Genomic DNA, 26,347 nt, shown 5'->3' on the forward strand with positions numbered 1-26,347 from the left:
AATGAAAAATGCTAAGAAGAATCTTTTAAATGTGCAACTTTCAATGCATTTTTTGTCGCAATATTTTATGAAAAATGCTAAAGGGACTCTCCAAAAGTGGAGTTCTTCATGGATTGTATATCACCTCACAGTTTAAAGTTCATTTTCGTGCTAACATTATAAAATATTATGTAAAAAATATAAGATGTCAGAGAATCTCACTTTTGAAAGTCTCCTTAGTATTTTTCATGTTTTATAATATTCACATCAAAATTCACGTTAAAATGTGAATAATTTATGAACAATCCCGCCCTTGAGATTCTTTACAAATTTACTACAATCATGAGTTCCCCAACATTATTTTGTTGCAGCTGCAGGAATAATTGGGAATTTGTGGACAAAATGGCCCTTTGAGTATCTGATGGTTCTATCACTTTATTAAGATACAAAGATCCGTGTATGGAGACCTTCTCAGAATTCACATGGTCAATTTTGACAAGCATTAATGGTTGACTTTAACCACTGGATGTGCCGTGAATAATTCCAGACTCTAGTTTTGGAATAGGATCTTCCTCGGATCTTCTTTGTGGAGATTTGGATGATCAATCAATCGTACTTGTTCATCATAAATCGTGAGGTTAGAAATTATTTTAAATTTTAAATTTTAAATTGAATATAAATAGTATTTAACGAAAACTGGTTGTGGTTAGAAATTATTTAAAATTTAAAATTGAATATAAATAGTATTTAACGAAAACTGGCCGTAGATGTACGATGAATGGACACGATAGATTAATCCCGGATCCCCACAAAGAGGATCCGGAGAGGATCCTTGTCCTCCACTTTTAACTTTTAGGGTATAAAAAAATTAAACTTTACATATTAAAACATTATAAATAACTACCTAACGTTTTGAAAATTAGACATCTGGTAGGTCACCGGGAATTTTATTAAAATTAAGTGATGACGTTATTAGCATTAAATGATGAGATGGCAAAATCTAAAGTTGGTTTTCACTAATTGACGTTTTTGGAGTCCTACTCTCCCAAATTGACCGATTTTAGCCAAGTTAAACCATAAATTTGCTTAGCTAAATGGCGTCAATTTGAAGATTCAAGTCTCCATTGATGACTTGAGAGTTGAGAATTAAAGCACGCTTAATATTTGTCCATGTTATCATTGAACGCTACTGAACCTAATAGATGTCCACTTTACAAAACTTTAGATAGTCATTTGAAATGTGTTAAAGAGGTTACAACGATTTTGAAATTACTCCAAGAAGTTAGGTACCCATTTTTTAAAATCAGCAAAAAGAATGTAGGGCATATCAATGGCTTGCCATATCAAACTCTTTCTGTTTACTTATATGAGTAATCTCAATTTTTATTTATTTATTTTTACATACAAGAAAACCTAGAGGAAAGGAGATTCGAACATGAGACCTTCGCAATCAAAGACAAAAACTCTTAAACCGGCGAAATTAGCGTACTTCAAACTTCATACTTTGAAAATTCTTAAAAATTTGACAAAAAATCATGAGCACCAACAGTATGACCAAAACAACTATAGCAGATATGAACAAACCCGAACTCCATTACAATTTACATCCTTTTTCAATGTAAGCTATGATTCTGATTTCTGTTATACATAAGAAGCGTTACACATCGACGATTTATTTTTGAAGTGCCAAGACTTATTTCATTTCGATGAATTTTTAATGGCCCGCTCGTTCTTTCGAGTTACGCCTCCGTCGGATAATGTTTACCAAAACCGGCAGACTTTGCTAAGAAGCACCGGAGGATGAACCGTAAAGGTGAATGTTCTCTAAAATCAGAGTTCCGACGGGAGCACCAGAGGATGCATATTTTGGTTTTTCATTCCAGCAACCCGAAATGGATATATGTTCTATAACGGAAACTCTTTCTGGAGAACATCTAGATTCCGAGAATCGCAAGCTTCCAACATATCGTTCCTAGAAGCACAGCTGCAACAAAGACGAGAATAGTAACGTATTTAATAGGTATCTTGCAAAGAGAGGCTTAAAAGATTTTTTCCCACCTTTGATACTTAACATACCTCAACGAAATTCTCAAATATTGCCAACCGTTGTCTGCCTTTGGATTCATGGTCAGTGCTCGGACATAGTAACGTATGGAATCCTCATACATACCCTAGATGCAAAACCAGAAGGGAAGAAAGAAAATAACCGGTCAGACAATGTTGCGGATCCCAAATTTAAGACACTGGGAGACACTATCCTAACAGTTTGATTACTTATAACAAAGTCAAATAACAAGTAATAACTAGTCAAAATTCATGGACTGAGCGCTCTCTCTCAGCATCGAAGTTTGAAACCAAAACATTGTTCAAACTCGAAACAAGGTAGGAAATAATAAAATTCATTACCCGTCTAAATTTTCAAATTGATAGTGAGCATGAATTAAGCGTAGGAATAAACCTGGTTGGCATAACTGATACCCATATTTGCCCATGCACGAACATAATTTGGCTTCAAATCTAGTGCCTGTATACCCAGAGAAAGAACCAAAAACAAAAGTTAGTCCAAAGTAGATAGTATAAAATATTCACGAAAGTCAATTAAACACAGAAATACAAACATGCACTCTGTATTAAATAAAGCTGTACATCTATCACATAATGTACTTAAAGGCACCGAAGCCCATTGAAAGGAACAAAACAAAAGTAACAACTATAAACAAAAATTATGGAATTGTTTATTTTGTTAATAAGGAAAGATAAAGATAAAACTATTGTTGACGGAGAATCCCCAACCGATGACAATAAGGGTTGCAGGAAAATTGTAAACTCGTCTTTGAACAATTTTGGAAAGCCGCTAGTTCAAGAAGCATCCGAGTAACAATTTTCCTTAACACTCACTAACAAAAGTTTATCTTAGGATTATAAATTGCAGTCAATTTCTTATACGCTACAGTGGCTAAGGTGACTATTTCATCCTACATTTAGTCTTTCAGAATGAAAGGATTCATATGCATTTTACATATAAGGTAAGTTAGAAAGAAGAAACCCTACAAGGGTTGATTACCCAAATTACCTGTTGATAAGCGAATATCGCATCAGCACTCTGAACACTGTTTGCTTGTGTTGCTCCAAGCTTGTTCCACAACGAGTAATCTTGTGGCTTTAGTTTCAAAGCTGTCCGGAAGGAATCGATAGCTTTGTCATATTCTCTTGACAAATTGTAAAGGACACCAAGTACTATGTGCACATCAGCATCATCAGGTGACATCTGAGCAGCTTCATTGAATAATCTAGCAACCTGTGCATTTAGAAATAAGGTTTATTCATACATTATAGGTTTAGGGGTAACACTAAGCAATTCAAACCTGAAACTAATATGCGCTAAAAACAATTTTGGGGAAAAAAATCCTCTGCTGAATATATTTGGAATATTAAGACCCACAAAACCATAAGGGTTCTAAAGGTGAACACTTACATCAGCATAGTACAAGGAATCAGACAGCTCTGGTTTGGTAAGTACCCCATACTTTTGGTGATGGCGTAACCATCCATATAAATATTTCAAAGCAGCCGCCTGCTCCAGTTCTGCAAATTTGAAGAGTCTTTATCAGTTTTTAAGTACTTTAGAGAAGTATCTGCTTCCTAGAGTTTGTTTCTGAAAAAATAAAAAATCACATTTTTTTTTTACAAACTGAAAAAGGCCAGATTTTTTTTGGCAAACAGAAAAAGACCATAAATATTCACACAACTAGTGTGCTTCAGGGGTGTCATTGACTGGATACTATGATGTATGATCAGTTGCTTGGAACTTTAATGATTACTCAAATGAGGTTCAACTGTTTTACTTATAAATGGAGAAAGAATGACTGACCATTTGTATGACTCACTCCAAGAGCAAGAAGCACTTCGAGGTTTGTTGGATCAGCCTCCTGTGCACGCATCATACCTGCTATAGCCTGCAAAGATTACATTTCAGGACATTAATTGTCATTCGATGGAGTTAAAACACACTGAAACACATGTATAAGTTAGACATAGGGTAGAAATAAGGTCATTCTTTGACTTAAAGCATGTTGTACGGCTATATGAAATTTTCAGGAGTTCATATAGTACAACTATATGGAGACCCCCTATGCTAAGGGTTAAAAACAAGGAATATGCCAAAAGTATACAATTTGTAAATGCTAGATGGTAAATATTAACATAGTAGGATTACCTGTTGATCATCATCATTTTCTGCATGCGCTATTCCAAGTAGCCTCCAACCTTCAGCATTGTCAGGGTTTTTGAGAACTTCGGCTTCTAATGCCAGCACTGCTTCACTCAAAAGACCCTTGTGGAACATTTCCTGGCCTACTTTTAGTGGGTTTGGGTGACCAACATAAGGATTCATATCGGAAAATACATAAACTCCCCTTGCAGCATCATTACGCTGTTTCGTAGCTGCTTGCTCATTCATGTACCTGCTTGTTGAGAAGGAAGATAAGTTTTCTTTAAGGATGAAATAATGAATACCATAGAAGGTGAGTAATAACACAACGTCCTCCAAGCCCGTTTAATGAACGAGGAATGGAATCAACATTTATTACTCGAAATATCTTAAACAGACAGACATATAAGTTAACAAACCCATTAAGTATCTTTTTTTTCTTTTTTTTTTTTGAAACTAGTGTATCCGAGTCTTTGACCTGACTAATCACTAGGTCCCCCCACCGGACCCCACAACATTTGGGAAGTGAGAAACTCTAGCATTTTACTAGGTGGGTACCGTGGGAGAGAGTCGAATCCTAGACCACTTGGGAGCAAACCAAGGACCTGACAGCCAGACCAACAACTCTTGTCATTAAGTATCTTATAATTTTTTTTTTTTTTTTTTGGTCTGAAAGATAGGATAAAAAGTTGATAACTATACAAGTAGAAACAAGAGAGGGAGGAATCTCACAAAGCCCATGCTCATGAACTGCAAAATCCACTCTTCATTACTCAAGTTCCCTCTTTTGAAATAAAGAAAGTTGAGTGATGTTTAAAGGGGACCAATATTTGAACATTAAATCACTTGAATTTCCAGTACTTTAGCGGTTTAGCCATGAGATGCATTCATTTCAGCACTAGGTGTCAATGTCCAGACCAAAACCACCAACAGAAATGCATGATTCACTTAATTGAAATCACTGCAAACTTAAGGCACACGTTTAGTGCCTAGGATTGGATTGAATAACTCATTGGATTCAAGGTATGGAAGGAAGAAATGGAGGCCAACTTCCAACTTTTGTCCAAGTTGAAGGTCGAGGGAATAGTCATTAAAGGAAACTTATCCCTTCCAATACCCCACAAAATGGTAGGATATTAACACCATGTAACTAATTCATCTATTTTTTTCACCTTGGAAAAAATTTAGAAGTTTGCCTTCATTTCTTACTTCAACGTACCTTAAATCTAGTAAGTTATCTGATTTAGTCCAATCCTAGCCAACAAACATGGCCAAGACGTTACTGTTGCCGTAACTTTGCAAATATATGACACATTCATTAGCTATTGGATTATACATCAGACCAACTTCCCCAAAGTAGAATATAAAGCTGATAAAGTAGAAAAACATTTTTTTTCAAAAAAGAACGATTTGACTTACTCATTGTATGCATTAGCCCAGCTATCAGCAGAACTGTCCCCCAGGAGTCCTTCACCAACCTGATTTCCAAAATCCTCTGCCCAGTCATCCACATGCAACTTAGTAAACTGATTGACCCACTGATCATCAACTGACCCATGCTCTTGTTCAGAATTAAACTCATTTGCCCATTGATTGGGTCCATGAGATAGCTGGAAAACCATCAGAATCAGACAGCAGAAATTGGAACTGGAGTGAACTCATTGCATAACAAATCAAGGAACTAAAAATAAAACCTTGTGTATGAGTTTGCCACCTTATAGAAGGATCATGTAAATCACTATCATTCTCCATTTGTGACAACAACTTACCCACAAAAAAGTTTATAAATGGGTTTCATTTTCCTTTAAGTATGAACTTCTAGCCTTGTCGCAACACAAATTTACAATAGGATATTTTCTTTTATACTTTTGTTAAGCATCTTTGGTTTCTTCCGCTTCAAAACAAGCTCGATTGCTCCAACATATAGAAGCGTATTCTTAATTTTGTAGTATTATGTATGTTAAACTTTGTTGAAGTATATGTACAAAAAGTTAGATGCATTATAATTACCAATTCAATTACATTGGTTTTTTTATGTATAAGGTTTTTCTTGTGAAATGATTCTCGGACACCACTCTTTATTTTCGTCCCTTGATTCTCCTACGATCTAAAAAGGGTTGTGCATGGGAGAAAAAGGGTGTGAGGAAACCACTTCCCCTTGTCTTTTATGTGTCATCCCGCACCACAAGTCATCCCAGAAACTAACTCATCCCACCCTTTCTTCATACCATTCATAAACCAGAACATGAACACCTCACCTCAACACCCCAAAATAAGTAATTAGGCAGAATCGCTTGTACAAATAGGAAAAGTATCGCAAAATGGGTTCAAAATTGGTTGGTATATTTCAGATGCTGAAAGTAAATATAAAACTAGGGAACAAATATTCATATTCAGACCAGATTCCTACCTCGCCACGTGCATATTCGTCAGCCCAACTAGGACCCGCATTATACTGCTGTTGATATTCCGATGCCCAGTCCCCAGATGATGTTGCCGGCTTGACTTGATTATCATCGATAATGAGTTCACCACGATTCATTTTTGACACAAACTGGAGAAACCTTGACTTCTACATACCCCGAAAAGTAAAATATATGAATGACGATAGTAATAATTCCAAAAAACAAGAATGCAATTACATTGCATCGTTAATACCCATCATAACACATCACATGTAATTGGGGCCATCATTTGTTTAAGAACAATGTTCTGACTACATGTCATGATAATTAACAGCCCCCGAGCTATATAATGCCAAAACATCCAGAGATTAATTCATGTAAGCGTCTGCTTACAAAATCAAAAAGTTGACACAAGCTAACAAGGACACCTAAAAGTGAATACAGTTAACAGCAATTGGAGCATTTCATGAGAATTTTTACAGGAATTCATCTTTAGTAATTCCATGTTTGTTATACTTGGAAGCACTAATGTAAAAAATGGTGTAAAAATGACATGTTACAAACATTAGCATCATTTATAATAGATTCTATGACTAGTGACTATTGCAGTCCAAAAGGTTCAGCCAAAAACGATAAGTCAATTACAAGGCGTGCAAAAGCTCGGAAAGAGTGCTTGATTCCAAAAGTCATTTGCTGATGTGATATTCAATAAAAAAAAATGTCCCAAAATTCAGTCTTGGAAACAGTGTGAAGAACGTGTATAAACCTGAAACTTTGGTTCTTCATTCTGAGCTAGCGTATTTGCAAGCATACGAGTTTGCTCCATTGCAGCTAAGCTTGCCATATTTACACCTCTCATATGATCTGCAGACATCAACTGGGACTGTTCCTGTAACCACGGGAAACGGAAAATTATGCATCAATATAGCTCTCATATAAAATTTGTATTGATTATAGTTTTAAAATCCAAATCCTATTACAACGGGGTATCAAGCAGCATATACACAGTCTTACATTTTCAGTTCAAGGTCAACTCACATACAATAGTGTGATGCACCCAAACTAAGGTGGTACGCCTAGTTTTTAATCAAGGGGCCAGAACTTATATATTCTTCTTCTTTTCTTTTCTATTTTCCTTAGGTTAAAAAACTTTTCGGTGCTTCTATATTACAAGCATACTCCACCATGTACTACGTGCTTCATCTTGAAGAAGCCCCTGGTTCTAGGCCAATACACTGCACAGGAATAATCCCCAAACCCCAGAATATTGTAACTTACCCTAAAAAAACCTAATATATTGTCACCACCAAATTTTAACTCAAGCACACATTTTCCAACCTCCTTGGTTGGTAAATCGATGATAACAATAAATAATTGCTAGCGTCATTCTCCATCACATTATGAAGGTCAATGATTGATCAATAGCAAGTGAGTATAGAATCAGTGAATGCAATTGACATACAAGCTACAATACTCCTTTACCTGCTCAAATTCAGAAGCCCAACCATTGGCACCATGTTGTCGCTCAAATGAGTGAGCCCACGCATTGGGATCACCATGATCTAACCTATGTTGGCTAAATTCAGTGACCCATCCTTGCACAGCGTGAGCACCAGGTTTTGTTATAGCTTGGGATTCATTCCAATAATCGTCCAGTTCCCGAAACCTTGCAGGCAGAGGTCCTTTACTGTTGACATCACTGTCAATATCTAAAGAAGATAAAAGTGCATTTACCTGGAAAAATAGAAAATAGAAAATTAACCTAAACTCTTGAGACTATGATTCTCGTTGGAAAGAAAAGGAACAACTCAAGATACAAACTTCTGAAACAAACCCCAAAGACAAGCAAAAACCTGACAATGAGGAAACAGAAAATGTGCTATCGAATGCTCATAAAAAAAACCAAGCTGACAGCTACTACTAGAAATGAAGATTAATTTTGATTTATGACAGACAAATTCCAATATAACATAGGTAAGAGAAATTTCAAACCTGCCCATTAATAAAATCTTCACTTTTATCAGCAAAGAAGTGCCGGGCCATGATGCTGGTGCGATCACGTATACATTGTTTGTCACCAGCAGACAATCCTAACACTGGAAGTGGAGTGGGATGAAAAGGCATTCCACCACGACTACTTTCAACAAATGAGTGCAAAAAGCTTGACAACACCCTTTGTGGTGGCCCTGCAAAACATATTTAGAAGGGAAAAATATAGATAAATCTCAAAATAAATTAATAATCCTTTATGCTGAGGATAGACACTACTCCTGGTTATTTGATCAGAAGCAACGACCAGAAGTTTAGGCTAAGCATAAAGTACTACACAAAGCGGGAAGATAACAACCTACAACTCATCCAAAAAGAGAAATAACACAAAAGAGCTTTTCCTTTTTTCTGGTTGAACTATAAAATCTCAATAAAAATTTAAAAAATGCATATTGATCAGTTCGAGGGTTCACTTGAGCCAATAAACTGTTTCGTACATTAACTGGAAATTGAAAAGAAAAAAAAATTAACTAAAACTTCAAGCTTCTACCTCACTTCAAAGTTAAACGTTTCAAGATATAAAATAATTAAAAGTAGCAGCACCGAAATCCAAAACTCCAAAGTATCGCCTATTATGTGTTTTTTTCTTATTCAAATGCCAGTTTTGGGCATAAAAGCCTCTGACAAACACTCATCCACAAGCAACTGTACCATTCTCCAATGTTGATAAACACAGAAACCAATATCCATTCTTGATCAAGTAATCTTGCCATTTATGTCGTTCACTCGTTACTTACTTAAGAAGGCGAAATAACATGGACGAAGCGGAAAGCCTAGCAGGTTGTGAATGAAGTGCAACAATCAAGAGGTAAATAACAAGCACTTTGAGAAATTTACCATCCAAAGTCGTTTGAAGCTGAGGTCTCATATCATAAATGCGGTCGTGTTGAGGCATATGCATAGGCTCGGGCTGAGAACTCTGTACCTCGTCCCATGCATTGTCAAGCAGTCTGTTGCCATCAACCGAGTTGAAGTTTCGAAGAAACTCCGAGCTCTGACACAAAACGAATGCTAATTAAGCAAAATTAAAGGTAAGTAAATTCTAATACTAGAGTAAAATCAGTGGGGAAAGATTGGAGCTTTGGAAGTCTAACCTGAGTGCGGGGCTGCATAAACGGCCGGTCGAGCTCGGAGCCGGGGAGCTGTTGCAGGTGTCCATGGCCGTCGGGATAAAACTGCGGCTCGGAAGCAGTGGGCGTCGACGAAGGTATCTCCTTCAACCTCTCCTGCTGACAAATTAAACCGAATTTCAACAAAACGACGCCGTCGCCGCCGTTTCCGACTAAATTGCTGATCGAAACGAATGAAATACAGAGAGATTGAAAGGAGGAAGAGAAGACGAACCTGCTTGGAGGAGGAGCCGATGAGGGCGTTGGCGAGGGCACCGAAAGGATTGGAGGAAGAAGATTGGCCCGGAACCGCACAAGCTGCTCCGCCGGTCACGAGCTCGCGCATCGCCATGGCGGCCGATGTTCTTCTTCCTCTTCAATCCACACCAGAACTACAAAACAACCGCCACCCACTGTGTAAATATCTGTGCGTATTTTTCTTCTCTGTGAATTATTTAAATAATAATTTTAGAAAGACCAACCGGAAAATATGAAGAAATGACGAGTGTGTTTGTTGGGATTTGGATTGAGGGGATTACAGCAGAGACAGAGCCTTGATGGCCGTTTCAGTTCCTCTTCTTGGTCTGTGACGTCTGTCAAAGTTATCAGATTAATTTATTTTATTTAATTTTATGGCTTTTTAGCTTAAAATGCAACGTGAAATTAGCATAAATCTTTACTTTCGTGTCGATAAAATTGGTCTATGAAATTGTGGTACACTAATCATTTTGGTTATTTTGTAAAAATTTCCGTTAAATAAAAATAAAACGATAAAAACATTATGAATTTTTGTCAAATCATTTTGACTTTATTAATTTAAAAGTATTTTTATCATTTTTATTCTTATTAAAAGAAATTTTTCACAAAAATGATTCATAACGAACAAACTCAGAAACTAATTATGTTAATTTCAAATCTCAGATATCAAAGTAAAAAGTTATGTCAATCTCATATATCATTTTAACTAAAAAGTTTTATTTTATTTGTTTGGTTCGTCTTCCTCATGGGTCGTGTCACATGGGAAAAGCATTTCAGGCGATGGGTTTTATTCAAATCGACACGTCTTCTTCTATTTAGCAGTATTCATCTTCATTGATAAGTGAAATATCCACAAATTTGAATCGCATTATAAAAATGAACCGAACCTAAGACCTCTAACTTACAAGAAAAAGAAATACCATTGGACTATAATACTAAATAGTGATAATATTGTTTGTTAAAAAAAAAAAATCAGCACGTCCTCTACTAAACGGGCCCAAGGTCTGAAGTTTGTAAAATATGGGCTGGGCCAGATGCCATTTCATGGTTCCAAAACCCACCAGACTCAGGCCCAAATACTGAACGAACGGAGTGAAGTCACCAACTCGGAAATTAAACTGCCATGAAATCACAAATAAAATAAAAAGAAAAGAGAAGGCAGAGAAGAGCAAAAGCAAAAACCGAAACCGGAGCTCCGAAGAGCCAAACAACCAAAACCACCAAATCTCGAAATCGGGAAAAATGGCGGAATCCTCCAGCAGCGGGCTGACGTTCAAGCTCCACCCACTGGTGATCGTCAACATCTCCGACCACTACTCTAGGGTTAAGTCCCAGATGCACCCGCCCGTCACCAACACTTCGACACCACCACCGCCCAACAACGGCGCCGACGGAGCAGTAGAAGCAGCATCCTCTTCTTCCTTCTCCGACCCCGCCTCCGCCTCGTGTCCGCGGGTCTTCGGCTGCGTTATCGGGGTTCAGAGGGGCCGCACGGTCGAGATCTTCAACAGCTTCGAGCTCCTCTACGATCCTGCAACTCACTCCCTCGACCGCGCCTTCCTCGAGAAGAAGCAAGAGCTCTGTTGCGTTCTCGTTTCTCATAGCTTTTATTTTTTGTTATTTTATTTTTCATTTTTGTGGTTTTAATCAGTGGCAGTATTTTGCTTTTGCAGATAAGAAGGTGTTCCCGCACTTTTACATACTGGGGTGGTACTCTACTGGAACAGATGCTCAGGAATCTGACATGAACATCCACAAAGCTGTAATTTTTCTGCTCTTTTCTTATTATTCGAACCCGTAGATACTTGCATTACGTGATACTGTACTGTTAGCGACCGAATCATGTCGACTACGAATTATGAATGATTCTTGAATTCGAGAGTCTAGTTTTTCGGCATGATGTTTATACTGCATTTGGTTTTCGGTTTTCCCATGATAAGAATGTGTGTTTCTACTTTCTAATGTCGCAGCTGATGGATATCAATGAAAGCCCTGTTTATGTTATTCTCAACCCTATGATCAATGCTGCTCAAAAGGATCTCCCAATCACTATTTACGAAAGTGGTACGTTAGCTGCATTGTTATCTTGTTGTGTACGTGAGCTTTTGTGGGCATTTCCAGTTAAATGTGAACCTATGCATTTCTAATTTTGTGAATTTGTATGCTATGTGGTGTCATATCTACGGCTGAAGCATGAATTTGTATTTTTATCATGGCAGCATGTGCATGTAGTGCTTTCTCGTTCTTGTATATACCATGTTGCTTATTTTAGCTTGTGCTGGTTGGTGGTTGTTTGCTTGAGATATTGTATTGGAATTCGGCCACGTTTGGTGTTTCTTAGGAAGCCATCCTTGAGAACTGTGGCAAACAAACTAAAAGTGCCCCAGTGCCGGTTCCAGTTCTTTCAATACTCTGTCGAACATAAAGCTGTCTAAAATTTAGTAGGTGGTTGTTTAAGCTTCTTAACAACCCCACATTGATGGTGTTGTACCACAGCGTTATCTGTTGTTTGCTGCCATTTTCTTAGTTTTAGTTAAGATTGTAGTGTTTCTTTTTTCTTTGTCTTCTACTGTACAATTAATAGTTCCTGCAACTCTTATTTGTCTGATGAAATCATGGTCCCTAGTGAAATCTATTGTGCAATGACTTTTAGGGTCGCAATATTTGTAACTGGACTGGCTTGCAAATTATTTCTATTGGCCAGAGTCTTATGGAAAACTTGTGGGATTTGGACAGTTTTCTTGGTTCCTATTTGAATTGCCGTTTATCGTTTATCTTTTTAAACTTCGTCGTCTTATGAGTGTTAACTTTACAACCGTAGAGATGCATGTCATTGATGGGATTCCACAGCTAATCTTTGTCAGCTCAAGCTATACCATTGAGGTTAGGCTTATTCATTATTTTCTACTTTAAAGTTATTTATTATTATCAACCAGGGTTTACGGAGACGTTTTTGTTCTTATTTTGTGTGTGTGTGTGTGTTCAAAGACGGTGGAAGCTGAGCGCATTTCAGTTGATCATGTTGCCCATCTTAAACCATCTGATGGAGGTTCAGCAGCAACTCAATGTGGGTCCTCAGTTGATCATGTTGCTTATCTCACACCAGTTCTTCCCCACAAAAGATAACTGGACGTACTCATCTATTTCTGATACAAACTAATACAACCTCGGTTGTGTGCAGTGGCTGCTCATCTTACAGGTATCCACAGTGCTATCAAGATGCTAAATAGCAGAATTAGAGTGCTTCATCACTATCTTCTTGCTATGCAGAAAGGTACGCACGTACTTTTAGTTTAAGTACAAGTACTTGCTTTTGTGTTGGCACTTTGTGTATACATACTGCTGGGAGCCATGTTTTAGAAAGGTCCAGAACTGATAATAATTGCTCTTGTTTTTCTACTTGCAGGTGATATACCTTGTGAAAATTCACTGTTAAGACAAGTATCAAGTCTTTTGAGAAGGTTGCCTGCCATAGAATCAGGGAAATTTCAAGATGATTTCTTGATGGTGAGTGTTCCTCGTTTCAATTCCGAATTCACTAGTAGAGGCATTTGTTATGCACTTGATTGTACTATTAGAGAAATAAACATTAATTAAAAATGGGAAGATGGCATAATAATTTTGGATAGTGCTGGGAAAATCGTAGAAGATTTGGTCCTTCCCTTCCCGGTTATATATGTTTCATCAGAATAAACTTGTTATATTATTGGTAAGAGCTGTATTCGGTAGAGCTCATTACTTATGCTTCATGGTTCAGAAAAGCTCTTAATTTAAGCTTCATAGTTCCAATTATCAATTTTATCTTGTCGTTTATTTGGATTGGAAGATTTTGTGATCCATAACTGGAAGCAAGGCCTCTTTGCTGAGATTTTTTCCTCTCTTTTCACATAATGTATGATTGTGGATAGTGGCTGCTGATTAAGCTGACATCTATATCCTGTGAATCACTATTGTTGCTGACCTCTTTTTTTTATTTTTGGTAGGAATACAATGACACTTTGTTGATTACATATTTGGCTGTGCTGACCAACTGCTCAAGGTATGAGATGTGGCATATCTTGCACTAATATGTTTTTCCTTGCATGTGATTCTTATGAACTGAATGTTAACATAAACTTTTCCACGTCAATGACTTTGATGTGAAGATCAAATGGGGGCTCAGTGAGAGCAGCTTAGGCACATGGGTTTGATACCCATGTATTCTCCTGTTTGAAACCCGAGGCTACCTATCTAGAAATTGGTCTTTCCTGCCCTGAACGATTGTAGGGTTCGGGGTGGGGGTGATTTTACTATCTTTTTCAGTTGATGTGTGGTAACGAATTTTGTTCCTACGCCTAGAATAAAGTTGTTTATAATACTGGTGTTGTCGTAAGTTGAATTTACGAATTACATTCACAGTTAGGATCGTAATCCAAACCTCTGTGTGATACTAATGCAGTTACCAAGTTTGCGTAGCTCTGTACTCTGCAGCGTGCGTATATTTTTGTTGGGGTAAAACAGTAGAGTAGTTGAATGTGGCATTGTATCAAAATTTCAATGATACTAAAGCAGTACATAGCTGAATATGACAATTGTATTCTCACTTCCTTTATTTCTTTTTTGCTCAGTACAACGAATGAGCTAGTGGACAAGTTCAACACCGCATATGATAGGCACAGTCGAAGAGGTGGACGGACTGCTTATTTCTGAAAGTTTCTTTGACAACTTTTTGGGTGCTGCTGTTTCGTTTGACAGCATAGAGGCGTAGAAATTGAAATCTTAACGAGACCTAGACCATACGGAATGAAATATGAATTTCAGTTTCCCCAACTGTCAATGCCCATGATTGTTTCGTTTTAGGTTGTAGTTTTTAAAAGGTAATATATGAGTCGTTTGATAATCATTTTGTTTTTGTTATTTATTATTATTTTCTGCTACAGATTGACGGAAGTGGAGAAAGATTGAGGGAAGTGAAGGAGAATGTACTAAATAAAAACTCGAAAGTAAAAGCCACTCTAATTAAATTAGGGTTACGATCGGAGAGCCTATTTTTTTGACATACATTTTAACCCACTTTCTAAGAGCCTATTTTATAATATTTTTCTGTGATCCAAATAATTTATATTTTCATTCATTGTTTATTGAAATACAAAAATAATTTTCCGCTCAGTTTAACGGCCATTTTGATTGGCTGAAAAATTGTTAAAAACGGCCCTTGTTTTTTCTCAAAGTTCAAATATGATATCGAAGGAAAAAAAAAACAAAAAAAAAAAATTATATCGAAGTAGACCAGTTCCGCAGAAGTGAAAACCGCAAGCAACAAATAAAAAAAACTAATCACCATACAAATTCTCCACCCGAGAAGGACTAATGAACAAAGGCCCAAGAGCCACACTAAACGAAGAGGCACAAACGAATGTCAATCGAACAAACAGCCACCCAAACGGAAGGCGTAATCCCATGTAGGAATTAGGAGCTCGATCTTCACTCAAGAAAAGACATTCAGATGCTGCGACAAGGTTACTTGGCTCTAAGGAGATGAACTTGCTTGCTGACAAAGTCACGAACGCCATTCGAACAAACAGCCACCCAAACGGAAGGCGTAATTCCATGTAGGAAGTCGATCTTCACTCAAGAAAGACATTCATATTCTGTAACAAGGTTAATTAGGCTCTAAGGAAATGAGCTTGCTTGCTAACAGAGGCACGAATGCCAATCGAACAAACAGCCACCCAAACGAAAGGCATAATTCCATGTAGGAAGTCGATCTTTGCACAAGAAATACATTCAGATTCTGTAACATGGTTAATTATGCTCTAAGGAAATGAGCTTGCTTGCTGACAGTAGCAATAATAAATTCACTCATAAAAGTTGCTGTTATTCCTTTCTCTCCACGGAGAGTAAACCGCAGAAGAGGGAGACGGGTACAGAGAGAAAAGAGAGGTGCTTAGGCCGCTATCTTTCACATTCGTCCTTTTTTTTTCTTTGGTACCATATTCCCATCTTCGTTTTGGTAATTAACGCAAAGAATCTTGCTTTACAGAATGCAAACGGGAAAAAGACCTACGCGGTTTATATATATATATCCGTTGTCTATATAAACTAGGTAGAAGAAAAGCAATAGCACACAACCACATCCTGCATTTCTCTAATTCCTATACACTTTCCTTTTTCCAACTATTTTCTTTTTATCCTCTGTCAACCAATTTCTAAGTTCCTTACCCTAAAAATGGCTGATGCCCTTATCTCCACGCTACTAGAAAAGTTAGCTTCAATGGCTTATGAATACACAGCCGAAGAGGTGAAACTTGTTTTGAACGTTGAGAAAGAAGCTGAAGACTTTGCTCGCAATCTAAAAGCAATTCGGGCTGTGCTTGAGGATGCAGAGCAAAGGCAAGTGAAAGATGCCAGCGTGAGAGACTGGTTGGATAATCTCAAGCAAATATCCTACGGCATGGTAGATGTGCTGGATGACTGGAACGGTGAGATTTTGAGACAACAAGTTGAGAAGCAAGAAAGGGAAGGTGCAAGTGCTGTTTTTCCTAAGAAAAAGGTATGTTTCTCTGTTGTCCGCCGTTGCTTTTGTTGTGGCCATGTTGAGCGGGTATTTACGAAACATAAAATTGCTAAAGAGATTAAAGATCTGAATAAGAGGTTAACTGTGATCTATAAGCAAGGAGAAATGTATAATTTTCAACTTATAGAAAAAGCCATTCAAAAACCTCAAACCCCTCAAACCTCGTCTTTTGTCGATGAATCTAAGATATTTGGCCGAGAAGAAGAAAAGGGTAGTTTGGTAAGTAAGTTGGTGAGTGACGAAGAAGGGAGGGGGCTCCTCATCATTCCTATTCTAGGGATGGGGGGAATGGGAAAGACAACTTTAGCCCAACAAGCCTATAATGATGCCGCTGTCGAAGCCCATTTTCACAAAAGAATATGGGTTTGTGTGTCAGACCCTTTTGATGTGATCAAGATTGCAAAAGCCATTACTAGTGATGAGTCCATAAGTTCAAATGAGTTGGATCACGTCTTACAATGTATGACTAGCTCTATTAAGGGAAAAAAGTTTCTCTTAGTATTGGATGATGTGTGGACTGAAGACAATACACAGTGGGACCAGTTAAAGGTACCACTGATGCGAAATAGTGCTGAAGGCAGTAGAATATTGGTCACCACAAGAAAAGAAAGGGTTGCTAGTATGGTGAGATCAACCAATTTCATGATAAATCTTGAAGTGTTGAGTGAATCACATTGTTTGTCAATCTTCAAACACATGGCATTTCGTAATAGGAAAGCAGATGAGGATGGGGTGTTTGGAGATATTAGTAGGAAAATTGTAAAGAAGTGTAAGGGTTTGCCTCTTGTTGCAAAGACTTTGGGTAGTCTCATGCGTCATAAGAAAACAATGAAGGAATGGAAAGATGTTTTGGATAATAAGATATGGGATTGGAAAGAAGTGGAGGAAGAAGTTTTCCGACCATTGCTTCTAAGTTATTATGATTTGACCCCTGTAGATAAATGTTGCCTTTTATATTGTGGAATTTTTCCCAAAGATTATAAGTTAGAGAGGGATATATTGATAAATCTTTGGATGGCACAAGATTATCTTGATTCGGACCGGAATAAAGATAAGGGCGTAATTGGTAACATTGTTTTTGATAACTTAGTTGCACGGTCGTTTTTCCAAGATTTTAAGAAAGATGATGATAGTGGTAAGATTCTAGGTTGCAAAATGCATGATATTGTACATGACTTTGTGCACTTTCTCACCAAGAATGAATGTTTGATTACGGATGCTGATCAAGGTGCTAATAGTGCGATAGAGGCATTGGGTGGCAAGCTTCGCCATTTAACCTTAACATATGTTGCCGACGGTTCAGATTCACTTCCTACCTCATGTTACAATTGCAAAAAACTACGTACCCTCGCAGTTTTTGCATATCGGGCACGCATAGACGTAGGTTTTGTTTTGCAATTGAAATGTCTTAGGACATTAAATTTGATCAGTAGTTCCGTTAAAGAACTCCCAGAGGAGATTGGTCAATTGGTACATTTGAAGCATCTTGATTTGTCTATGAATCTTGATTTGAAGAAATTACCAGACTCTATTTGTAATTTATACAATTTGTATACCTTGGTCATTCGGTATTGCATTTCACTTTCAAATTTGCCTCGTAACATGAGCAAGTTGATTAATTTAAGGCACCTTTATGTGATGGAATCTGGTCTGAAGTACTTGCCAAAAGGGATAGGGAGATTAACAAGTTTGCAAACACTAGATGAATTTCGTGTTTTTTTTGGTCGCAATGACGAAGCATTCAAATTTGGGGATCTGAGAAGCTTGAACAACCTTCGGGGCAGTCTCACAATATTACTTACGGGGATTATGATTGATGTAAGCGAGGTTGTGGAACTACAATTGGTTGACAAAAAACAAATTTTTAATCTCCAAATTCAATTTCATACACCGGTTCCGCCCACTCCAGAGAGTAGTCTTCAAATACTGAATGTCTTACAACCGCAAGAAGATCAGGAATCTTTAGGCATTAAATGGGTTGTGGCTCCCACCTGGCCGAGATGGTTGACGGATTTAAACAAGTTGAGATTCCTTACTCTTGGTTATTGTCTAAATTGGGAAACTTTGCCTCCTCTTGGTAAATTTCCCTTCCTTGAAAGACTGAAGTTATCGGAGATGAGGTTCATAGAAAAGGTTGGTGGTGAATTTTTGGGACTAGAAGACGACCAAGCAGCATTCAAATCATCCTCCTCGATATTCCCAAAACTGAAAGACCTCTGCTTTAAGTGGATGTCGGATTGGAAAGAGTGGGAAGGCGTGAGAGGGTGGAAGAAAGAGGATTCTAAATTTCCTACAATCATGCCTTGTCTTTCTTCCTTGACTATTCAGTTATGTCCAAACCTAGAAACACTGCCAGACTTCCTCTGCAAAATACCAATTCAGAATCTTACCATCAGGAGATGTCCGAAACTTATCCGTCGCTGTACAGAAGCCAGTGGAGAGGAGTGGCCTAAAATTTCTCACATCCCAAACATCATCCGGTAATTTGGATCGTCTATTTTATTTTATTTGATTTTTAGATATACATTTATGTATCGACTGTGGCTTAACATCATCATTTTTTTTGGTTTATTTGGCCGCTGAATCTTTAGTTATTGATTACTAGTGGTGGCTCGCAAAGGCATCTTCTGTGGGTAATCCTATTTGAAAAGGTATTGTTCTGTGCATGTTTGTTTCCTGCAACTAAATTCATGTAATCTGTTGTGTGTTGCTATATTAGACAAACATATTTTAGTAAAAATATTTGTTCATATCGTTTCAGGTATTCTAGTGATGAAGCTAAAAGGGTGATCATGTAGATACCACCGAAGTATGCCTCCCGAGTTCTCGGGCTGTTGCACTGTGTGAATTTTATTATTTGGATTCCGTCGATTTCAGGGTTTCAATGTGAATTCACAATAATGTATTTTTTTATGATAACTATGCTAGAGTGGAAGTGACATTGTTGTTTTAATTTAAAAAAGAGTTTCAGTGTGAATTTGTTACATCTTGTATTGGTTGTTTGAGATTTTTTTGTTATGATTGTTGTCATAGTCAATGTCGGGCTTTATGTCCTCTTTGAAGGATTGTATTTTTTGTTTTTTAATAAATCTGAGAATTTTAATGTGAATATGACATTGTGGATGTTTAATGAGTTTTTCTTCATTATTGTTTAATCCTGTGACCGAACATATCCCTTCGTCTTCTCTCCAACAAATCTGCGCATCTTCCAACCATGGCAGCCATGGCTTGTCTTCTCCGGCGACACCAATGGCACAATTCCTTCCCTTCTCCGGCGTCCCAAACCTCTATTCCCTCTCTTCTACAACAACTGCGACTCGTCCTCGGTGGTGGAGGACGGTGATTAATGAGGCCGAGTAAACCATTGCTGACAAAGAAGCCTATGATGGCTGAATCGAATCGGAATTCGAGATCGTCGCGTCCTGGTGGTTGATGGTGGACCGAGGCCACACTTGAGGCACCGAGCCATAATCCTTTCCGCCAAAATCCGAGCTTTTCATGCACGAATCCGTTTCGGATTGGAAGAAAATTTAAAACCCAGAAAAAGTTGGGTTTCCGGGTGGGTTCTCCGGCCGATTTCAGGTGGCTAATTTAGCGATTTACAATTAATTATGTGTGATGACATTGTATACGATGCTCACTATCTCTTTGATATGTTTCGTCTAATAAATTACTAGTTCCTGCAACTCTTATTTGTCTCATGAAATCATGGCCCCTAGTGAAATCTTTGTGCAATGAGTTTTAGGGTCTCAATATTTGTAGGTCAAGGGGCTTTCTAATTATTTTTCTGTTGGCCAGATATTCTACGTTCATATCTTATGGAAAACTTGTGGGATTCGTACAGTTTTCTTGGTTCCTATTAGAAGCATTTATTGTGGTTTATCATTTGTCTGTTTAAATTATTTGTTGCCTTCTGAGTGTTAACTTTTCAAAGACGGTGGAAGTTGAGCGCATATCAGTTGATCATGTTGCCCATCTTAAACCATCTGGTGGAGGTTCAGCAGCAACTCAGTTCCATTGCACCGCATCTTGTTTCCTACGCCGATTCCTGAAATTTAGAACCAAATTCATATCGTTTCAAGGAGTCTACCTATGCGTATATATATGTGTATATTATAACTCTGAATTTTACTATTTGGATTCCATCGATTTCAAAGTTGAATTCACAATAATGTCTCTTTTCATGATAGCAATATTGGAGTGGAACTGATATTGTTGTTTTAATTAAAAAACAGAGTTTCAATGTGAATTTGTTATATCTTGTAGTGGTTGTTGGAGATTTGTTCGTTATGGAACTGATATTGTCATGATCAATGTTAGGCTTTATATCCTCCTTGACAGATTGTATTTTTCTTCTATTTTAATAAATCTACCTATTGAGAGTTTTATTGTAAATTTGACATCGTGGATGTAATGAAATTTTTTTTCATTATTATTTAATTTCATGATTGATAAATGTTAGTTTCTATTCATAGATTTAATCACGTTTTTTATAGTTTGGTTTCAATGTACAATAAAAGTCTCGTGTGAACCATGCCACAATTTAATCTTTCATCATCGTATCTTCTCCCCGTGTGAGAGTTCCTTCTCTCTTCTCGAGAGTCTTTTCTACCATCTGTTTGAGTGATTTCCCCACCGTATAAAATCGTTGTTGACAGCCCTCGCTGTAGTGGGGGTCGGAGGAAAGCTTTTCATTTTGCCATCTGTTACTTAGTTTTTGGGTTAACTTTCCCCCTAGTTATTCCTGATTCAACCAAAATGTCTCTACCCGAAGCCTGTCTTCCCCAAATACTTTCAATTCGATCTGCATTTAGATTTTAACGCAAATTATTGCGATCATTTGAGAGGGTGCGTAGAGCTCTGGTGGACTCATCAGGTCGAGTGTTTAAAACACCACCTCCTTATCTATGTCTGCCTTCGATGGCAATGTCTTTGGGGTGTTCCCACGAACTTCTTCCACTTTCTGGCTGAGATCGGGGGCGATCGGGACGGCTTTCGTGGCTGGGTTCTGCGGAGATGCTTGTTTGGATTTGGCGTTGGCTGGAGGATTGGTTCTAGGTTGATCGGGAAAACTTTGAAGACGGTAGACGCTAGGGTCAAGAAACTTCTTTTGTTTTGTCTACAGTGCTGGGCTCTTTTTGTTGAGCTTTGTTGGGTTTGTTGGGAGGTTCATTTGTGCGTTTGGTACTTTTTTGTATGTGAGCCTCTCTTTGTAATCTAGTGTTTGTAATAAAATTATCTCATTTCTTCGAAAAAATTTTACCAAAAAAAAAAAAAAAAAAAACCACAACTTCTCAATGGGTTAGCAAATGACATTTTTAGGGTGCGTTTGTTGCACCGAACAATCTCAGATTAGACTAGCTTTAAGGACTAAGTTGGACTGTTTTAGACTAGACTAAGTTAGACTGACTTAGTAAAACATTTGGTATAATATTGGACTAAGAACTAAAATGCCTCCCGAGGCCTGGGATCTTTATATTGCCTTGAAGCTTTGCTGTTGCACATGGAGAACAACTCTCCCTAGGAGGAAAACCTACATGTGTATATGTATATTATGGCTCAGTGAATTTTATTATTTGGATTCATCAATTCAGGGTTTCAATGTGAGTTCATAATAATGTCTTTTTTCATGATAGTAATGTTGGAGTGTAACTGATGTTGTTTTAATTAAAGAAAAAAAGAGGTTCAATGTGAATTTTTTATGTTTTGTATTGGTTGTTGGAGTTTTGTTTGTTATGGATGTTGTTATGGTCAATGTCAGTTTTTTATGGTCCCCTTGGCAAATTATACTTTTCTTCTTTTTTAATAAATCTACCTATTGAAAATTAATATTATGTTAGTTTTATGGTAGAACTTCAACTTTCTTTACGGTATTAAAGCAGGTTGTTCCTTGTGTGAAACTCAACGGCCACACATGTTCCATGTCACTCAATTTGTGTTGTCTTAGGCTTGAAAATTCGTCACACGTGAAGAGACGTATTGAAAATGAATCTCACATTGATGATAGGAAATACCTTACATGAACTTATAAGTAAGTTGAGATATTCACTATATAATTACTAATTGATTTTAAGGGGAACCTCAACTTTCTTCACTTCCCATAATATCAATGTTGGAATGGAATTGACTTTGTGATTTTACAGCAAAAAAAAATGTGAATTTTATCTATATATATTATAACTGTGTGAATTTTATTATTTGGATTCCAATTTCAGAGTTTGAGCATGAATTTTACGTTGTGGATGTTTAATAATTTTTCATTATTATTTAATTTCGTGATTGATGAATGTTAGTTTCTATTAATAGATATAATCAATTTTTTATATAGTTTGGTTTGGATGTTCAATCAAGTCTCGTGTGACACATGCCACAATTTCCTCTTCTTCCTCCTCGGGCTCGTGCACGTGGGTCTTCGGCTGCGTTATTAGGGTTCGGAGGGGCCGCACTATCGAGATCTTCAACAGCTTCGAGCTCCTATGATCCTGCAACTTAAAATGAGATTATCTCCGGATCTCCTATTCTCCTGAGTCCAAAACTGTGGATCTTATTTGGATCCATTTTGTAAGAATCTTAAGGATTCTCATATTTTAACTATTTATCGTGTATTATGCGATCAGAAATAATTTGATTTTTATTATTTAAAATTAAACACAAATAATATCTAACGAAAATTGATCACACGATATATAATGAACGGTTAAAATATGAAAATTTCTATAATCCCCACAAAGTCAATCCGAAGAGTATCACTTTCCTCGGTCTCTTGCGCGATCCCAGACCTCTGTTTCGATAATTTCATGAAGTTAAGCTACCAGTGATGAGAGATGATATCCAATCGATCATATGATGAAATCTCGTATCGAAAGAAGACAAAACTCATTGATGTCATATTAATAAGTAACATATGCAACATATGCCACGCTAGATTCTGAAATTAAAAATATTTAAACCGGTCACATAAACCCTAGATGAGTGTCTTGTTTTTTCGGTCGCAATCAAGAAGCAATAAAATTTGGGGATATGAGAATCTTGAAGAACCTTCGGGGAAGTCTCACATGTAAGGAATTTGGGGGATGTGAATGAATATATTGTGTGGGGGATGTGAATGAATGTATTGTGAAGGGGTGTGCTACAAGAAATTTTTTAATGTATCAGAAATACAATTGGGTACACCAACTGTCATAATACAATTGATTAAAATTTATTTATTTTTTAAATTTCTAACCAATTGTATATTCTACTTGATGTAACGAGTTGTGCTCCTGACGCACAAAAAAATCTCTCATGCGCTACATGACTCGAGAAATAAAAAACATGACATAACAAATTGAATCCCCTTAAAAACCGTTCCAATCATTTCTCTCCTTCTGTGAGAGAGCTTCTCTCCCAGCATGAGAGTTCTCCCCCTTTTTGGTGAGGGTTTTAATCTTGTTTCATCAGATCTTTAGCACCGACTCTAGTTCCGACTGGGGTCGGTTGCCACTTTTCCCTTTCTTTTGTTCTCTCCTCTTTTCCCCTTCTCTGCTGCTTTTCCCCCCTCCTCCTCCTCTTGATTTGCTCTCCTATTCTTACCTTGCTAACATCCCTTTTCTTCCATCATTTAAGTTTCGATCTTTGGCCATACTTTCCGAGATGGTGCTTCGAGTTTCGGTGTTTCGACCGACTCTGGTGTTCCCAACACCACCACCTTCTTTCTGTTGTCTGCCATGTGTGGCAGTGTTGCTCATGGTGTTCCATGGGCTTCTGTCCTTCGATAGCCAACTGATCTTTTTCAGTTTGTGGTTATCTTTACTTAATGGTTATGCTCGGGGAGCATATCGGTGTTGGATGATGGGATCGGTGAGGCGATGTTTAGTGGTCAGCATGGATTTGTAGGTCGAGATGCACTGTTCTGGCGGAGACGGTAGCAGCGGATTTCTCGATATTTTTGTATTTTTCTGTTTTTCAGCCTCAACTGTTTGGCTGGGCTCTTGCTCGTTTGGTGTTTGGTCCGTCTATTGCTTGTTTATGTTTTTCTGTTTCTGGGCCTTTCGTTTGTAAATATGTTTCTTTGTGGTTTATAAAGTTTCCTTGTCCAAAAAAAAAAAAAAAAAAAAAAACCATTCCAATCGAGTTGAAAAATAAAACTAGTCCTACCTGAATTGAGTAAAGTTTTTATCCCAAAATTACAAATCATCAACCGAATATGACAATTACATCCGCAACAAAAGTTGCTTTCCGGTATTTTTTTTTTTTTTTTTTTGGAAACCGTTTGCTTTCCGGTATTATGTTTTCCAGTAATGGTGCAAAAATCACCTTCCTATCTACACCATCTAGTTTTTTTTTTTTTTTTCCTTTCTTTCTTTGGCAAAACATTATTATTCCCATTTCCTTTTTTTATAAGAGCATCTCCACCAATATTAGGAGGACAAGGGTAAGGTAAGAGTAAGGGCAATGAAGTTGGTCTTATTAGAACTCGTTTGGAGATACTTTTAAAATGACTGAAATGTTTTTGGTGCAAATATTTTTGAAAACAATCCTTAATAAAAATACTAATAAATCCTGAAAAATCACTTAAAGTGTTTCTTGAAAGAAATACATAACTGATACTTCTTGTAGAAAGCACTTAAAATGTTTTTGGAACCCAAAAACATTTTCTCTAAAAGTGTTTTTAATTATTTTAAAAACACATCTAAACGAACCGTTATTAATTTTAAATAGTAATTGTTTTTGTACAAATCTACCCGTTTGGAAAGAGGGAGGGCAAGGAAAATGACAATTACTATTTACAAATATATATTTTTATTTTGTATACCTTGTAAGCGTGTACTTAGTAGGTTTGTTTTTTGAAAATAAAATTCTTTGTTTATCTCTATAATTTAATTTTAAATACAAAACAAATATAGCATTATAAACAAACATAATTAATTAAAAAACGTGTTTATTTATTTAAGTGTGTTTAATTTAATTTAATTTAATTATTATGTCGGTGGTTCTATATATGTGTGTTAATTTAAGGGTAATTCTTAAGTGTTGATAAATATATTCATTCCTATAGTTTGTAAATTTAACATAATTTGCTATCAAATTCGCCATCAATGAAATTCAAACCTAAAACCTCTCACTTTCAAGTGAAGAGAAAAATCACTAGACCATAATACTGAGTTATAAAATTAGCCTTAATTTAATTTAATTAATTTGTTTAAATGCACCCACGTGGGTGGACCACAAGAAGAAAGGGGTGTCCCTGTCTTATGAATGAGGATCCTATTGGCTATCTAAAGGGTGGGAAGTAGATTATCTGCCCTTCCACTTTCAGTGCCTTCCTGTTTGTGTGATCACGGTTAAGCCATGTTAATATTTTATATTACTATTCATTTTTGTCTTATTATCTCTATTAAAAAAAACAATATAAAATATTAACGTGACTTAACTATAACCACACAAAATAGAAGAGTACGGAAGAGCATGGAAAATAGGAGGGCAAAGAATATGCCTCCTAATGGGTGTGGTAGGATAAAAGCAATAATACCACAACCATCCTGCATTTATTTCATACATACTTTCCTTTTTATTTTCCTTATTGGCTGTCGACCAAATCTCTAACACTAGCTGAAAATGGCTGATCCACTCATTTCCCTACTCGTGGAAAATGTCGGAGTGAGATTGATTTTGTAGTTTTATCAGGAAAAAAAAGTGAATTTTACCTATATAAAGTGTAACTGTGAATTTTATTATTTGGTTTCTAATTCTAGAGTTTTGATGTGAATTTTACGTTGTGGATGTTTAATGAAACTTTATT

At 36.9% G+C, this 26,347-nt stretch overlaps 3 protein-coding genes across 7 annotated transcripts; 2 read left to right on the plus strand and 1 right to left on the minus strand.

The window, feature by feature from the left end:
• Nucleotides 1-1,530: 1,530 nt before the first annotated feature.
• Nucleotides 1,531-10,386, minus strand: LOC137715855 (peroxisome biogenesis protein 5). Of its 4 annotated transcripts, none has more exons than XM_088691619.1 (16): nt 10,235-10,374; nt 9,988-10,144; nt 9,738-9,869; nt 9,481-9,637; nt 8,587-8,780; nt 8,077-8,328; nt 7,361-7,483; nt 6,600-6,761; nt 5,609-5,799; nt 4,196-4,442; nt 3,851-3,935; nt 3,455-3,564; nt 3,053-3,277; nt 2,438-2,503; nt 2,056-2,150; nt 1,531-1,963 (listed from the first exon to the last, which is right to left on the minus strand). In XM_088691619.1, exons 2-16 carry the CDS (start codon nt 10,102-10,104, stop codon nt 1,885-1,887), a joined length of 2,235 nt encoding a protein of 744 aa, XP_088547745.1. In that variant the 5' UTR covers nt 10,105-10,144; nt 10,235-10,374; the 3' UTR covers nt 1,531-1,884. The 4 variants fall into 4 exon arrangements, with proteins under 4 accessions (XP_088547745.1, XP_068311306.2, XP_068311307.2 ...); XM_068455205.2 differs by having other exon boundaries at nt 9,738-9,872; nt 10,235-10,366; XM_068455206.2 differs by having other exon boundaries at nt 9,988-10,386.
• Nucleotides 10,387-10,593: 207 nt separating this feature from the next.
• Nucleotides 10,594-14,889, plus strand: LOC137715563 (COP9 signalosome complex subunit 6a). Its single transcript, XM_068454910.2, has 9 exons — nt 10,594-11,592; nt 11,684-11,772; nt 11,981-12,074; nt 12,832-12,893; nt 12,999-13,077; nt 13,192-13,284; nt 13,417-13,517; nt 13,994-14,049; nt 14,618-14,889. Exons 1-9 carry the CDS (start codon nt 11,253-11,255, stop codon nt 14,697-14,699), a joined length of 996 nt encoding a protein of 331 aa, XP_068311011.1. The 5' UTR covers nt 10,594-11,252; the 3' UTR covers nt 14,700-14,889.
• A 1,197-nt stretch (nt 14,890-16,086) lies between these two features.
• On the plus strand, nt 16,087-19,597 carry LOC137716583 (putative disease resistance protein RGA1). 2 transcript variants are annotated; one of them, XR_015961038.1, is made up of 3 exons: nt 16,087-19,046; nt 19,158-19,217; nt 19,328-19,597. XR_015961038.1 is itself a non-coding variant. In XM_088691620.1 (2 exons), the coding sequence occupies exons 1-2, from the start codon at nt 16,219-16,221 to the stop codon at nt 19,362-19,364; spliced, it is 2,865 nt and encodes a 954-aa protein (XP_088547746.1). In that variant the 5' UTR covers nt 16,087-16,218; the 3' UTR covers nt 19,365-19,597. The 2 variants fall into 2 exon arrangements, 1 of the variants encoding a protein (XP_088547746.1); XM_088691620.1 differs by lacking the exon at nt 19,158-19,217.
• The last annotated feature ends 6,750 nt before the right edge of the window (nt 19,598-26,347 follow it).

This window comes from Pyrus communis, chromosome 3 (assembly GCF_041283825.1).
Source record: "Pyrus communis isolate YQ-2024b chromosome 3, ASM4128382v1, whole genome shotgun sequence".
NCBI classification, from domain to species: domain Eukaryota; kingdom Viridiplantae; phylum Streptophyta; class Magnoliopsida; order Rosales; family Rosaceae; genus Pyrus; species Pyrus communis.

Bases quoted from the DNA above. Each gene is read 5' to 3' on its own strand.
- LOC137715855 (XM_068455205.2), bottom strand. From the start codon at position 10,104: ATGGCGATGCGCGAGCTCGTGACCGGCGGAGCAGCTTGTGCGGTTCCG. The intron at 8,329-8,586 runs GTTTGAAATTTC...CTATTTTTCCAG, and splicing joins AAGATTTTATTAATGGGCAG to GTAAATGCACTTTTATCTTC. The intron at 6,762-7,360 runs GTTTATACACGT...CGGGGTATGTAG, and splicing joins ATGAAGAACCAAAGTTTCAG to AAGTCAAGGTTTCTCCAGTT.
- LOC137715563 (XM_068454910.2), top strand. From the start codon at position 11,253: ATGGCGGAATCCTCCAGCAGCGGGCTGACGTTCAAGCTCCACCCACTG. The intron at 11,773-11,980 runs GTAATTTTTCTG...CTAATGTCGCAG, and splicing joins ACATGAACATCCACAAAGCT to CTGATGGATATCAATGAAAG. The intron at 12,894-12,998 runs GTTAGGCTTATT...GTGTGTTCAAAG, and splicing joins GCTCAAGCTATACCATTGAG to ACGGTGGAAGCTGAGCGCAT.
- LOC137716583 (XM_088691620.1), top strand. From the start codon at position 16,219: ATGGCTGATGCCCTTATCTCCACGCTACTAGAAAAGTTAGCTTCAATG. The intron at 19,047-19,327 runs GTAATTTGGATC...ATATCGTTTCAG, and splicing joins CACATCCCAAACATCATCCG to GTATTCTAGTGATGAAGCTA.